Source organism: Sarcophilus harrisii, chromosome 2 (assembly GCF_902635505.1).
Source record: "Sarcophilus harrisii chromosome 2, mSarHar1.11, whole genome shotgun sequence".
Taxonomy (NCBI): Eukaryota; Metazoa; Chordata; class Mammalia; order Dasyuromorphia; family Dasyuridae; genus Sarcophilus; species Sarcophilus harrisii.
In genome coordinates, this window is record NC_045427.1 from 518,206,570 (window position 1) to 518,222,295 (window position 15,726).

The 15,726-nt window shown below is 39.0% G+C and overlaps 1 protein-coding gene across 1 annotated transcript in view; it reads right to left on the reverse strand.

Moving 5' to 3' along the window:
* Positions 1-382: 382 nt before the first annotated feature.
* The window catches only part of SMAD3 (SMAD family member 3), a 159,183-nt gene continuing 143,839 nt past the window's right edge, over positions 383-15,726 (reverse strand). The window contains exons 7-9 of the mRNA XM_031955335.1: positions 13,481-13,618; positions 7,889-8,033; positions 383-5,298 (exon numbers count right to left, since the gene is read on the reverse strand). Of these exons, the coding sequence (XP_031811195.1) occupies positions 5,175-5,298; positions 7,889-8,033; positions 13,481-13,618 (407 nt within the window). The 3' untranslated portion in view covers positions 383-5,174. The remainder of the gene's footprint in view (positions 5,299-7,888; positions 8,034-13,480; positions 13,619-15,726) is intronic.

Sequence of the window (15,726 nt, forward strand, 5' to 3'; positions counted from 1 at the left end):
TGAGTGAACCAAAGAAGGAAAATCCAACAGGGGCTGGCAGCTCAATCCTGATTCCTGTGAAAAGCTCCATCTCTGACCTTCATTGCAAGGCAGGCCTATTACAAGTTTTCCATGCTAGGTTTCCTAAATGCTGAGGTATAGAGAAAAGGAATGGAAAATTTTCTTTCATTTTAATAGTCATTAGCCAAGTCAATAGCCAGATGGTTGTACCTTTAATATAAACATGTTCTTTAGATGCTATAAAGTGTATGACAGGATGGGACTAGGTACATCTTTATTGCTGTTAAATTTCCCCTTCTCTTCTCCTTAGTTCCAGAGCACCTATGATTTTGCTATTTAAGAATACCTTCTAGTAAGAAAGAGTCCACAAAACAATATCATCTCAACACAAAGGTTTTTTTAATTAACAGTTTATTAGAATGACAATTAACAGTTCCATATCATAGAGGGAGGGAGAAGGCATACAGATCTTTAACAATAGAGGTACTATGCTTAACAAGCAGGTGCTCTTTTCATAAGAATAAAAAAGTTAGAAAAAAATCTAAAACACTAAATACATACATGCTCTTACATAGCTATTAAAAGGCCAGGCTTGGTTGAGAAGCAAAGGTAATGAACAGACACAACCAGCTCCTCCCCTCCCCCAAGAGTCAATCACAACTTGGATGGGTCAGCAGAAGGTGAGTGAAGACTGACTGTTGGCCATCTCCAACCACACACTGATAAAAGGCTTACGATAACCCTTTGACGTGGAGGTGGCCCAAATCACTGAGACACATTGAGCCTCCTTCCTCCTAAAAGGCTCAGGGCAAGTCCTTTACTTGGGATAGACTTCTGCCCACTCTTGTTTACTGCTGTCAGTATCCCAGCCTACAGCATAGCAGGTTTTGGGGGATACCTGGTATAAAACCAGACCATGGAACAGGGCTCAGGACTGTCTATGCTCCCAGATTTTCACAATCACTATTCTCTTGGTAGGAAGGCCTTTTCATTTCTCTCCAGAAATTAAATAGTTATGATCCACCTGAATGTTCTAAGAAGTCACTACATAAATATGAAAATATTTGATATGCTAGAATACACTTCACTTTATCATACAAAAAGAAAAATTAATTTCTAATCACTGAGAATTTTGCAATCCAGTTTAGATCATGACAGGTCTACTTTTACCTGATTGATAGGATTTGATTCCCAGACAATTTTTCAGAAACACATTTTCTCCACCGATTTCATTCTCAATTCATTGATACTTAACTAGATTGTTCTACAATTGGCAGGAGCCCCACTAATAGTAAAGTAAAGTTCCTTCTGGCCCTTTCCCTCTAGAACAAGTAGTTAAGAACCTCAAAACATTTCACAGGAGCACAGATTTCTTAGTTTCAAGGGACTTGAGAGACCATTGAATCCAGCCTAATGTACAGATGAGAAAGCATGAAGTGAGTTGCCTTCTTATTGTGTTTGAATTTTCTTTTCCTAAATTAGGAAAACATTTATCTTTTGATGCTCTCCTTTTTAGTCTATCTCTCCCCTCCTCAATCCAAGTTCATTTTGAAGTTCAATTGCAACTTTGAAACCATCAAAATATATTTCAGGCATTGTATTAGCTCTATACTCATTTTTAGGTTTCTTTCCCATATCTCTCAATTCCTTTGATCCCTCAGCCTTATTGTTCATGGGAAGAAAAGCATATTAGGAACTCTATAAGGAGGAAATAGACTGGCCTATTACAGATGATAGCCCTGAAAATACAGTGATTCATCAAAGATCCTCATAAATGTCACCTCATATTGCTGAAACTAAGAATGAAGTCAGATGTTTGCATCCTTAGCAGAATTACATGCACACTATTTGGAGGGAAGAGGAAGGGAATTGTAGGGTACAAAGTAAATGAATATGGGACTAGAAAATAGCCAAACACTAGAAAATGGGTGGGGCATAGCGGCATGAATAACAGTACACTACAATTCAATTTATTAACAATAATTTTTTCAAACTCAATTAAAAAAACAATATACACACAAGGACAACTGTAAAGTCTGCCAGCAGCCCTGCCCTTGTGTGTCAGAACTCCTATTATAAGGAAGATCAAAATACCTATTACTGATTAAAGAACTGTAGTGAAAAGTCTGCTCTCCTATGAAGCCTGCTAAAAGTACAGTTGATTGAGATGATAAATTCAGTACAGGCCTATAATATGAAACAGGCTGGACCATCTACCTATATGTATGTACTTAAAAGAGATGGGGAGGGAGTGAAGGTTGGAGGGCAGGGGAAACCTCTTTGGAGATACTGAATACAATAGTCTATGACCTACTGCTCCTTTCATAGTGTCAATATATAAACTGCAAAATCATGACATATGTATATTGGGAATATAATAAGGGAACACCATCCTTTAAAATGTTACCTGTACAAAATACATGTAAAACTGCAACACGATATATCCAATTGTTAACAGTCCCCAAACTGTACTTTTTCCTCAGTTCTACCAATTTTTCTTTTTTAAAAAAAAAAGTTCCAACATGTGCAGAAGTCACTCACACATCAGATATTCAAATTAGGAAAACTTTTTTGTCAACTGAAGAAGCTGAAATAAGAATGAATACAAGTATCAGAATCCCCAAGACATCCTTTATTCCTATTGATACTGTTTCTCAACCTTCCTTGTAATTAAATTGATTTTTGAGAAGTTTCCCCCTTATGGTCTAATCTTAAAAAGAGGGGGAATAACTTGGGGGAGTTCTTAAAAAAAAAAAAAAAAAAAAAGCCTAAAGATTTTGTATTATTCAGAAGGAGTTGCCATTTTGGGTTAAAATTAGTCTAATTACCCCCATGGCTCTCAGATTCTACTACATCTTACAAATATCTCCCCATATTAGTATTTGGACACTTTCCATAACTGAGCTGTGTCTAAGGGCACACATGAACTGAGAAAGTAGAGAATAGCTGTGCAAATAGGAATAAGAGCAACAAGTGAGTTCTGGGCACCTCTCAGCTAGGACAGAATAGCAGCTGAAGATTGCCAAGGCTAAGGAAATACATATGGCTTTTGAAAGGCATCACTGAAGCTCTGTGAGAAAGTAAACTGTACATGCCGCTAACCTCATGTCACAAACACAAAGCACGTACAGAAGATACCTAGGCAGCTTCCTGAATCGGTCTGAAAGCTGGCTTTTTCCTTTCTTTGTCAGGCATGAACCCTGATACTCTGTAGTGCCTAATTCTCTCCAATGAAGTCACTGGATTATTTCTGCTCTGGGCACCAATACAGAAAAACTTCAAGGTGATAGGCATGGATCTTATTAAAAGCTCTTTTATCACTAGACCTCCTAAGCCCTTTGGGTCTATGGAGTTCTTGTGTGGAGCTGGGAACTCATCCACTGTTTGAACCCTATTCCCAAAGCACCTAGAGTCCTAACATTAAAAATGGCACATTTGAGGTTTTTGCTTGGCAGAATTAAGAGATTTCCCTACCCACACACCCTCACCTGCCTAAATAAAGAAGAATTTCCATAGGAAATCCTTTTTTTTCCCTGACACAAATCCATGCAAAAATCCTGGATGAGACATTTAAGATGGTAATAATCAGACAGCAAAGAATAAAGAATGGATTGCAGAGGACAGTTCAGTCTCCTGTATGCTACAAAAGGTCACTGAGAGAGAAAAGAGATTCCTTTTTTTTCCAGTTGAAAGCATTTATTTGTCATAGTTTATTCAACTAGGTTTCCACCAGCGAGTGGAATTCCATACTCACTGCTAGTGTTGCTGTTGATCACCTAATGATATTTAGCTAGAGAATCTCATGGTACAGGGAAAAGACAATAGATCCCTTTACACTGGGTGTAAAATTTCAAAGTAGCCTTTTCTACATGCCCATGCTTGATCTGAGGTGCTAAGAGATGTCTGGTCAATTCACAGCCACAAATTAGCTTCAAAAGGGTTGGGTTAGCATCATTTCACCAACAAGTAATGGCTGCAAACAGTTTATAGTTCCTCCTCTTCTTTCTCCTTCCCCTCTCAGAGACTTTCCTGTCATTATATTAACTGAGGAAATTTTTTAAAATAAACATTTAAAAGAAGATACAATAAAATGTTAATTTAATTAATGCAACTGACTACATTAAACAGCAATGGCCAAATGCATCAGGATATGGAGTGAGTTCTTGCAAATGACTGAAAGCCCACTCGATGTAGTGCTGTTCTAGTCAAAAACAACTACTGCAACATTAAAAAGTCATGACGTGTCCTTTGCTTCATGTAAATAGTTAAGTAATTCAAATCTCTTTGAGATTAATGTGATAATATGAACTATACATCGCATATGCACAGAACCTAGACTGGTCTTTCCAACTTTTTAAAGTAAGAAACAAAAAGTTTAGGCGAGTTGTGGAAGAGGGAAATGGTTCTGGCCAACTTTCCCCACCACTCCCCTTGTGCATGTATCATTGTTTCTACTGCATACACTTGCCTCCATTCAGCTAGTATGCAGAGAGGACAGGTAAGATGTCAAAGGTAGTCTGTCCACAGTACAGCATGCTGAAGAGATGAATCTTGGGAATGCTCAGCTGAAGTGTCCTTTCTTGCCAACTGCTTGGAGGATAAGGGTGAGAAAGCTGCAAAACACAGTCCCCATTTCCTCTGCAAACCCAGCATTTCCTCCTAGCAATGCCTTTTAAAGAAAAGTTTCTGTTTTCCATCCTAGACAGATGGGTATTTCTAATCAGATGCTGACCCCCACAGAAAGTCATCACTGAAGTAGGACAAAGGGAAAGTGGAAAGGGAGGAGGGAGAAAAGGGGGCAATGGGGGATGCAAAATACCACTTTCCAGCTTCAAGACAACTGAACCAAAGTCTGTTTTCACCAGTATGATGAACATGTGCTTTGAATTGACTCTATGGCACCTCTTGCTATGAGTCAAATTCCTAACCTTGATTTGCAGAAGTGGACGAGTTAGATGGTTACTTTCAAAAACTACCTCTGTTTCTGGTTGACTTTTTTTAAGTGTGTCACTATCACTTTGGTTGAGGAGAAAAATTTCTTCTTTGATAGTTGTCAAGTCAAACAAGCTTCCCATTTTAAGGAGTCTTAGATTTTCCCACCTCCCTCACCACCCCTCCCACCACCACCATCACCAGCACCTCTACCTTCCCCATTCCCATTCTTATAGATGTCTCTAAGATACACTAGAGCATCGAATGCTAGGGGAGCCCATCTGTGTGAGGACCTTATCCAGCCACTGGAGAGGACCATTCAGATGTAGCTCAATCCAACAGGGGGTGCTGGTCACAGTCTGTCTCCTATAAAAAGAAAGGAAGGGACAAAAAAAGAGAGAGACTTTCAAAACTGAACATATCCAAGGGTCTCATCACAGTCCAAACATTCTTTTCTGCTTAGGTGACAGCCTTCTACAGGAATCCAGTCTTACCACACTTTGGTTTGGACTCTGCTCTGGAAGGAGACGCCAATGAAACAGACTGAACTCCTCTAAAATGAACTGGGGGTTGGGAGGGGAAGGGGGGAACCTCTATTTGCTAAGCTGATAGTTCTTAGGGAAGAGGAGAGCTGATAGTTATCTTTACCAGGAGAATAAATTCCCACCTACCCAATAATCTTGGCAGCTTCTAGCTGACAAGGGTTCTTTTGTCTCTGAATTACCCCCAAATGGGGAACTAGAGGTATTCTCAGCTTTCCAAACACGATTTCAAGACTGAGTGGAGTATTGAGATGACAGGCAGAATCTACCAGATCCAAGTATTTCATAGTCATTAGAACAAACTTCCTATCAGTCTTAAAAAACTTGCACTCAAGTACCCTATTGCACTGAAACAATGCACGTTTACTGCATTATTTTGGAAATTCTTACGAGGAGTAGAGAAAACTATGGAACAATTACTGGAAAAAATCAAGGCACGCTACACATTTCTTTTCCCCAAAGTACTTTGTAAATTGGTGCCGAGAGATGACATTGTTCTGAGACAAGGTCCAAAAGGCTACCTCTGAGCTAAAACTGTTTGTCAGGGATTAATGCGGTTGCCAACTAAAGGTGAGAAGACCAGGAATTCAAGCCTTCAGTTGCCTAAATAAGAGAAGAACTGTAACATAATTCTCTTCTTGGCACGTCATAAGTAGGAAAGCAAGATTGTTCTGGGAAGGGCCACACCCTCGGTCCCGTTAGGTAGACTAAACGGAGTTGGCAATTGGTGGGGACAGGGTGTGTGTACATGTGCCTGTAGGAATGGGTGTATGGCAGTATCCTCTCTCTACTAATATGGTACCTTTTAGGGAAGGGCTTTTGCCTTAAAGAACCTTTCTCAAGTACACTGGATTAAAAAGTAATGGAGGAGCATCAAGCCCTGCAGGGATTCGCACTTAGAGGCACCATTCTCCTTTCTAAATGTAATGTACTTGGTCTTTGATCAAATAGAATGGGTCAGGAGAAGAACAGATCATTAGCATCCCCTGTTCATCCCCCGAAGTCAAGCTTAATTGGCTCTGGTCATCAGCTACAAAGCCCAGAAAGGCAAAGCTGAACTTGAATTGATCATTTTCTAGCTTTGTTGTAATTTTTCTACCTTCCTTATTACTCCTTCTCCATATCTCCAATTCCATTTCGCCTTCCACACGTTTTTCACTTTTTATCTCTATCCCTACAGTCCAAATTACTGGCCACATATCATCTGATGGCTTTCACCTAGGTTAATTCCCCATCTTGAGTTACTTTTTAAATCGATCTTTGGGCATTTTGTTTAAAAAAAAAAAATGGAATTAACCCATGGAATGGCTGAAAGAAGAGCTCACAAGATCTAGACACCTTAGTTGTGTGAATGTTCACTATCTCCCATCTAGGTTTACAGAGGGATCCCAGGAATCAGACATTATTCACAACAATCAGTTCTTTACACAAGCCACGGTTTTGTGCTCCAGGCCACTGGGGAAATGAAAGGAACCAGCAGTGAAGGTACGGTAAACTCGAGATGAGGGGTTTTACTGACTGAAATATTCTAATGAGAATCTAACTTTCCATAAGTCATGCTCATCTGGATTTCATTATAAGCTGTGGCCTAGAGCCAATAATGAAATGGTTTGGCCAGAGTGCAGAATGACTGCAAAACAAAATGGACTCCAAACATCTGGAAAAATGGGGAGAAATAGATGAGTGACTTGTGGGGCTTGCAAAACTGATGCTCTGGTCCCTCTGCTGTCTGCTCTAAGAGATGGGGATTGGAAGAAGAACGGTAAGCACAGAGATAGGGAAAATAGCTCTGCCTATCTTGGAATTCCTATTTAAATTATTTTTTAAAGTGAATTTTAGGTCCAAACCTGAACAACCTATAAATCTGTGAGAAATTTTAAGCTTTGGACTGCATGTGAAAGTGAAATTAATTGGCTTCTTGTCTGGGTTACCTTTAGAACCACCTTAAAAACCATACAGTTCCTAAACAGTTTTATTTATTTCTCCAGTCATAAACACTAAGCCCACCTTCTCATCACCCCTGCTTCTCAATTTTCATATCCTTCTAAAAGTCAGGGATTATCCTCCCAGTGTATCTAGTTTTTCTGATTTTAGGAGCTGGGCAAAGAAAGGTGAGAGAAATATATAATATGTTAGTGAAAGGTAATTTTTTTTAAAGCCATTTTGGTAAAAATGTTGGCTAAAGAAAAGAACAGTTAGGTTGAGAGTTGAGAGGTCTCAACTCTGGTCCTACCATCATCATGACTTTAAGCAAATCCCTTCCTCTCTGTTTCTTCATCAATAAAGTGAAGAGTTATGGATTAATTGGTTTTCTTAAGGCCTCTACCCACCTTAACATTTTAGCATTTTACAATTTCCCCTTAAAGATATGTAAACTTGGAGGGTAAAACCCCAAATCAAAAAAAAGACCTGACCTGTATTCAGCTCCCCAGCCTTTAACAAAGCTCATTCGAATGGTACACATCCGAGTCAGCTGGTAAACAGCCTCAAAGCCCTGGTTGACGGACTGAGCCAGCAGGGCCGCAAATTCCTGGTTATTGAATATCTTCAGGTTGCATCCTGCCAACAAAACCAAAATGTTATCTCTTACTCAATAGAATTTGGGTGGAATCTTCTTCGTTTCAGGTAAATTCTAGGATACCCAGAGTAGCAAAGAATATTGGACCTGGAGTTAAGAACATCTGAGGTGCCACAGATACTAGCTGTGGGTGATCCATGGCAAGTCACTTAAACCATATGTCTGCCTCAGTTTCCTCAACTGTAAAATATAGATAATAATAAGCATTAAAGATGATCGTGAGAATCAGATGAGATGCTATTTGTAAAAAGGCACTTAGCACAATTCTGGCACACGCAAACACAACTAAATCTCCGTAAGTTGTTATATGATCAGTCTTATGTTTGGTTGTTATGTGTGGGTATGAGTACTATAAGAAATTTAAAATATAGTCCCTGCTTTCAAGAATCTTAAGAAGATGAGATATATACAGGAAACAAAGAATACCTGAGTATGGAATTAAGGCGATAGCCATGGTAGACAGCAGTTTAAGGATTCAGAAGAGGGAAAGTTCATTGAAAAAGCTGAAAAGGTCAGAGAGGGCTCTAGATAGAAGAAATGGGCCCAATCCCTAGTTGGGATTTGCATCAGAAGAGAGGAAAGTAAAGTGGGAGGAAGAGAAATCCAGAATAATAAAATTATTATGGTGAGTTCCACCTCTGCAAAAGGCTTGTATAGATCCCCTACAAAATTACATCTTCCTGAGTTAAAATCTGGCCTCATACACTTACTAATTGACTCTGGAAAATCACTTACCCTGTTTGTCTTAGTTTCCCCATCTGTAAAATGAACCAGAGAAAGAAATGGCAAACCACTTCTGTATCTCTGCCAAAAAAACCCCAAGTGAGGTCATGAAGACTCAAATAGGGTTGAAATAATAAACAGCAGCAATATTTCATATGTCAATCTGTTTCATTCCCATATATTATCTCCTTGGAACCTCACCACAAACCAGTGAAAAGAATCACATAAGTGTTATTTTTGCCATTTTATACATGAGGAAACCAAAAAAATTTAAGTCGTAAGACTATTAAGTTCCAAGGCTAGAACTCAAACTCAGAATATGGGACTACAATCTCAGAGTCCTTCTCTGCATTCTACTGCTGGTCAAGTCACTGATCTAGCTATGACCATACTAGTAATTCATTCATAAAACAAAGGTCCAATGTCCCTCCTCACTCTAAAATTCTATTCTCTCAGGAATTGTGTAATCAAAATGCTTGTGGGAGACTCAAGAAAAACAAGATGGCAGGTATAGTGTGATGCAGGGGAAAAAATACTAGATTTGAAATCAAAATCTAGGTATAAATTCTGGGTCAGTAGCAATAATGTTATTAACCTCTCTGAGCCTCACTTTTCTCATCTGTAAAATGAATAGGTTCAATCCAGTCCAATAAATATCAAATGCCTACTATGTGCTGCGCTGTGCTAAGCCCTGGGGATAAAATTAATAAAAAGACGGTCACTGTTCTCAAGGAGCTTATAATTAAATGGGAGGAATCAACAGGAAGCAGGAGAGAGGAGGGGAAGAATGGAACACAGAGTATATCCTGTCCCATAGAACTGAAACAAGGCAGAGCAGCAGATGCAAATGCAGAATGGAGTGAGCCAAAAGTCCAATTTCTGACCTGTACAAAGGAAGACATTAGGAGGAGACTGGTACTCCACTTTCCAGTCATCCTAAGAGAGGGGAAAAGAGGCTAAGGGAGATAGTATTTAGTCAGGACTTGAATTATCAGTATGGTAGGTCAGCCAGATAGTACAGTGGATAGAGAGCCAGGTCTGGAATCAGGAAGACCTGAATTCAAATCCAATACTAGCTGTGTGGCCCTGGGCTAGTCATTTAACCCTGCTTCAGTTTCCTCATCTGTCAAATAAGCTAGAGAAGGAAATGGCAGATCACTCTCTGTATCTTTGCCAAGAAAACCCCCAACAGGGTCACAAAGAGTCAGATACAAATGAACAACAAGTAAGATTAGAGGTGATGAGCTTAAGATGGAAGGAGCATCACAATAAGACTATATGGGGATCAGTTCTGATGGATGCAGCTCTCTTCAGCAATGAATTGATTCAGACCAGTTCCAATTGTTCAGTAATGAAGAGAAACATCTACACCCAAGGAGAGGACGGTGGGAGCTGAGTGTGGACCACAACATAGCATTTTCACTCTTTCTATTATTGTTTGCTTGCATTTTTGTTTTCCTTCTCAGGTCTTTTTTTCTTTTTAGATCCGATTTTTCTTGTGCAGCAAGATAATTGTATAGATATGTATACATATATTGGATTTAACATATTTTACCATGTATTGAAATACCTGCCATCTAGGAGAAAGGGGGGGGGGGGAGAAGGGAAAATCTGGAACAGAAGGTTTTGCAAGGATCAGTGTTGAAAAACTACCCATGCATATATTTTGTAAATAAAAAGCTATAATAAAATTTTTTTTAAAAGATGGAAGGAGCATCTTAAAAGTTGAATCAAATGTCTTCTAAAATCCCTTCCATAAGGTCTAGAGAGAATTAAATGAACCTATCCTAAGTGAAATGAGTAGAACCAAGATAACATTGTACATAGCAACAGCAAGATTATATGATGATCAATTCTGATGGAGGTGGCTTTTTGCAACAACAAGATGATTCAGGCCAGTTTCAATGATCTTCTTATGGAGAGAGCCATCTGCACCCAGAGAGACTTTGGGTCTCTTGGATGAATCACAATGTAGTATTTTTTTTTTATTGTGGTTTGCTTACATTTTGTTTTCTTATTTTTTCCTTTTTGATCTGATTTTTCTTGTGAAACATGATAAAGGTGGAAATATGTTTGAAGAATTACACATCTTTATCATATATCAGATTACGTGCTGTCTGGAGGGGGAAGGGAGGAAGAAAAAATTGAAATACAAGGTTTTGTAAGGGTGAATGCTGAAAACTATCTATGCATGTATTTGAAAATAAAAAGCTTTAAAAGAAAAATAAAGTCCCTTCCATGTTCCATTAGATTGTGAGCTCCTTTAGGGTATATCTTTTGCTTCTAATAGCATCACCAGTGCTTAGTATAGTATCTAGTCCATAATAGGCTCTTAATATTTATTGACTGACTGATAAATCCATGTTCTCATGTTCACTTCTGGCTGAGATTACCAAAGAAAGCTTTAATGGAGGAAAATAGAGATAACCCAGAGAATGAAATATGGAGACCAGAAAACATGAGGCATTTTTTAAAGGGTCAGTATAATAGCTTGGCTGATACAGCTGAATTTAAGTGGGGTATTAGTTATTTATCCTGTGGGCCACTGAAAGATAGTGACTTAATTAAACTTTACACAAACTCAAGAAAAATGAACAGCCTGGTTTTAGAGGCTTACTCTGCTCTGTCTCTAATACCATAGGGACAGAGGAGGATGGAATTATACTGGAACACCTCCAGTGAGAGGATGGGAATAGTGGATTATTGTGAACACAGGGAACGGGTTTTGCCATCACTACACCCAACAAACTAAAGGAAGTAACAAGACCAAATCCTATGTTGATTTAAGATTTAGGGGGTAGATAAGGGGTAGAGGGAAAATGAAGTTTGATGTACCAATTACTAGGAGATTTTATGCTGTCAGCAGGGAAGGCTGGCTTCGTTGATATGCAACCTAAAATGATAACACTCGATTCCAAATTAACAAAGGAAGAAACCTGGCAGACGGGTCCCTGGTAGCTTCTGTTTCTACACAACAAGTTAAAAACCTTCTAGAAGTTGTTTGCTAGATACTGGCCCAAGAGATTAAGGATGGAGAGACAGTGTAAGAGAAGGGGTGTGTTTGTGTGAGTGTATGTATGTGTGTAATTTTTTAGTTAACTGAAGAAGTTCATTTAATTCATTTACCATAAAATGAAAAATCTCTTTTAAAAAGTGGGTTTAAGGATGCAGTTAGAGGAATCAGCAGGAAAGAGAAGGGAGAATTACTACCAACAAAACCCCTTTTTATTTAAATAGTCCTTTTAAAATATATATTTTTTAATTTCATGATTATGTAAACCAGAGAAAAAAATGAATAATTGAAATATCAAAACGTGAGAAGCAATCTTCTCGGATAGAACACATCAACCTTTCATCTGCTAATCTCTCCAGTTCACATTTTCCCCCCACCCTAGTTTTCCTTCAAGGGAAAAACTACAACAAACAGAAAAATTTATCAAAAACTGAGAAAGTTTAAAGGAAAAGATATCTAGGAGCTCTGGGATGGAAAGTGTCTGAGAGGTTATTTATCTGAATAACATTCCCTCTCTATCTTTTCAGTAATATGGGGGGAACAGGCACATTGTCTTTATAAGGGATGAAGAAGGGACAAGGAATGCACTGCTTCTAATACAAGCCACTCTACTTTCTTAAAGCTTGTCTGTTAGGAAGTATATCCTACAGTGATCTGAAGTTGGTATCTGTTATTGTTCAGTCATTTTTCATTATGCCCTACTCTTTGTGGCTCAATTTGTGATTTTCTTGGCAAAGACAATGGAGTGGTTTGCCATTTCCTCATTTTACAGATGAGGAAACTGAGGCACACAGATTGAAATGAGCTGCCTAATGTCACATAGTGAGTAAATGTCTAAGACCATATTTGAACTGAGGTCTTTCTGACTCAGGATTGACCTTCTATCCACTATGCCTTCTTGCTCTTAGTACCTCTACAACTTCCTTTTTTTCCTTTTACTTCTGTTCAATTCCTGCAATTGCTACTTAGCCCCCCAAATTTGAGGTTATTCTCAAATTTTCATTGCAAACATTATTTCAACTTGCCTGTTTTCTGGAACTCCCGACTTATTTTTCTCTGAAAATATGTTAATACCAGTAAAACAGGAGACACAAAAAAGTATGGCACAAACAGAAAGTTGGACACCATAGACATGGACAAGGGAAATACACAGGAAAGTTCAGGGTTCAGAAGGAAAGAAATTGAGTTCATATTCAGATTTTGCCACTTATATCTTTGTGATGTTGACAAGGCAATTTCTTTGGCCTCAGTTTCCTCATCTGTAAAATGAGAGGGACAAATCAGATGTCTAGTTCTAGGTCAAGGATCCTAGTTAGGATATACAGCAACCAGCTTTAATCATTTAGGTCCTTGTTTTTATCCAAGATACATGTATAAGGAGATATTGAAGACTGTTAACGAGCAAAAGTAGCCTCCATATGGCTTGCATTGTCAGCAAATAGTAGTTATTAAGCATCCCTTGGGCATGTGATACTGTGCTGTACACTGTTAAAAGATAATTAGATAAATGTCATTTCTGCCCCCAAGGAACTTCATGAAAACAACCAAGGAGACCCCAAAAAGGTCAAATCAATGAGAAGACAGCTGTACAAACATTAACAGTAAAGAAAGACTGAAAAGTAATGTACTCAGATACCCTATAGTTCTCAGAATAAGGAAGGTAACCAGGGAGGATCCCAAGGGCTGGATTACCTGGTGGAATCTTGCAGACAGTTGCTGGGTGCCAGCCGTAACGCTGGTTACAGTTGGGGGACTGGACAAAAATGGCACTGTCACTGAGGCATTCTGCAAAGACTTCTCCTCCGATGTAATAGAGCCGCACTCCTCTCCCTAGGGAACAAATACCAATGGAAATATTTAGGTTTCCCAGCACCAGAGGTCAGTGTCCAAAACACAGCCACTGTCCTCCTTGGTATCAGTCTGCAAGACAAATTGTGATCATGAATATTCACTCAGAATGGCAAGCCCCCAACTCTCCCCAACTCTCTCCAACTCTCCAACTTCTCCCCCAACTCTCCAACTCCCCAACTTTCTCTGCCCAACTCACACTCAATTAAAGGCCTGGGCACTTCAGAACACTGAATCTGAATAAGGTCCACAAAAAAAGACCACGTGAATGCCTTGGAAATGTCCAGCTTTTAAGTTTCACTTCTGCCCCGCTCAAAGAGGAAAAACAGATGAGAAGCAATTTGAAAACATGACTGAAAAGAATAGACAAAGTGACTTTCCTATAATCATAACTAAAACTTATACAACACCCTCTGAACTTTTAGAGTTCTCAGGCAAAAGAGAAGGCCAGTTCACAAAAGACAATCAGCTCAGAAACAAGAATGGATTTTTCTGGACATCTCTGCCAAACTGGGCAGACCTTCCCTACTTCCCAGGTCCCCAAACCTTTGGCTTTTAAGTAATGACAGCTGATCACACATGTTTCCCTCCTGACCCCCCTGGAAACTTTTAAAAAGAATTTCCATTAAAAAAAAAAAAACCTTTCCATAGGCTTAACATACAATTTTCCATCTTGTTTTAAATTCACCCCAGATGGACAAACTATTTTTAAACTTGTTTCAAATCCAATTACGTAAAGTCTCTAACATGTGCACTCACTCTCTCTCTCTCTCTCTCTCTCTCTCTCTCTCTCTCTCTCTCTTTCCCCCACCCCACCATTAGTGATATTCTCTATCTGCTGTAGAGAAGGGTCACCATTTGTGTTCCTTTGGAAAAATAAGGAAGAGATCAGAGAAGTAAGCTCTACATTATATACTTCTGAATTTCTAAACTTTTTCTGTGTCATTTTCTGGCCTCTGTGTATAGTCTGTGGCTTCTACAAAACTCTCCCCAAATTCCCGTTTAATTTCTTACGCCAAAGTAGCAACTGCAGGAACTGAAGTGAAAGAAAAAAAAAAGGAAATTGTAGAGGTACTAAGAGCAAGAAGAAGGCATAGTGGATAGAAGGTCAGTCCTGGAGTCAGAACAATCTCAGTTTAAATTCAGCCTTAGGCATTTACTCGTGTGTGTGTGTGTGTGTGTGTGTGTGTGTGTGTGTGTAAACCTCAATGGGGAAAGTCACAACGTGGAAGGGGTAACTGTACGCTTGTTTCAGGAAAGCAGATGGGCAACTGTGCTATCTGAGTTGAGAAATAAAGAGCTGGAGGGGAGAATGAAAATAGAGACACTAAGACCTAAAAAAATCAAGTATGTGGGAAGATTCCCTTTAGAATTAATGCTTTTTAAACATATTAAAATGTTTCCCCCAACTTGGCTTCTTTTCTGTCTGCCTTCATATCTCTAAATATAACAGTAATTTTACAAGTAAATGAAATTATACATATGCAAGATACATTTTTATATTTTGCAACTATGTGACTATGTCAAGAGTCAAAGCTTCACAGGTTTGCAGCTGGAAGGGCTCTCAGAGGCCAATTCCCTTATACTGTAGATGAGGAAACTGAGGGCGAGGAAAGTTGCGACTTTCCCCAAGTGTCAGAGCTGGGATTCACACCCAAGGCCTTCCACTCCAAATCGAACATTTCTTTTTTGCTGCAACAGCATGTACATCACCTGCTGCTCAAAGAACCAAACCAAACCAAACCAAACCAAACCAAACCAAACCAAACCAAACAAAAAAAAAAAAAAAAAAAAAAAAAAAAAAAAAAAAACCAGCCTATATTGCACACATTTACATTTTCACCATCATTTATTTCTTCCCCCAAGATAAGTTCATTTGTTTCCTGCCTTGAAAATTTCCAGAAATTTTATATCTTTAGGTGGAAGAAGGGAAACAGGTCAAGAGAAAGGTGGAGACAACCATAACTGAAGGACTATCCCCAGAGAACCATGATGTTTGAGGCAGGAAACTTGGTCAGAGGAATTGTACTTTCTCAATGAAGCAGCAATGAGTGAGACACACTTCCCACTGCTCCCCAGCAAAGAGCCCC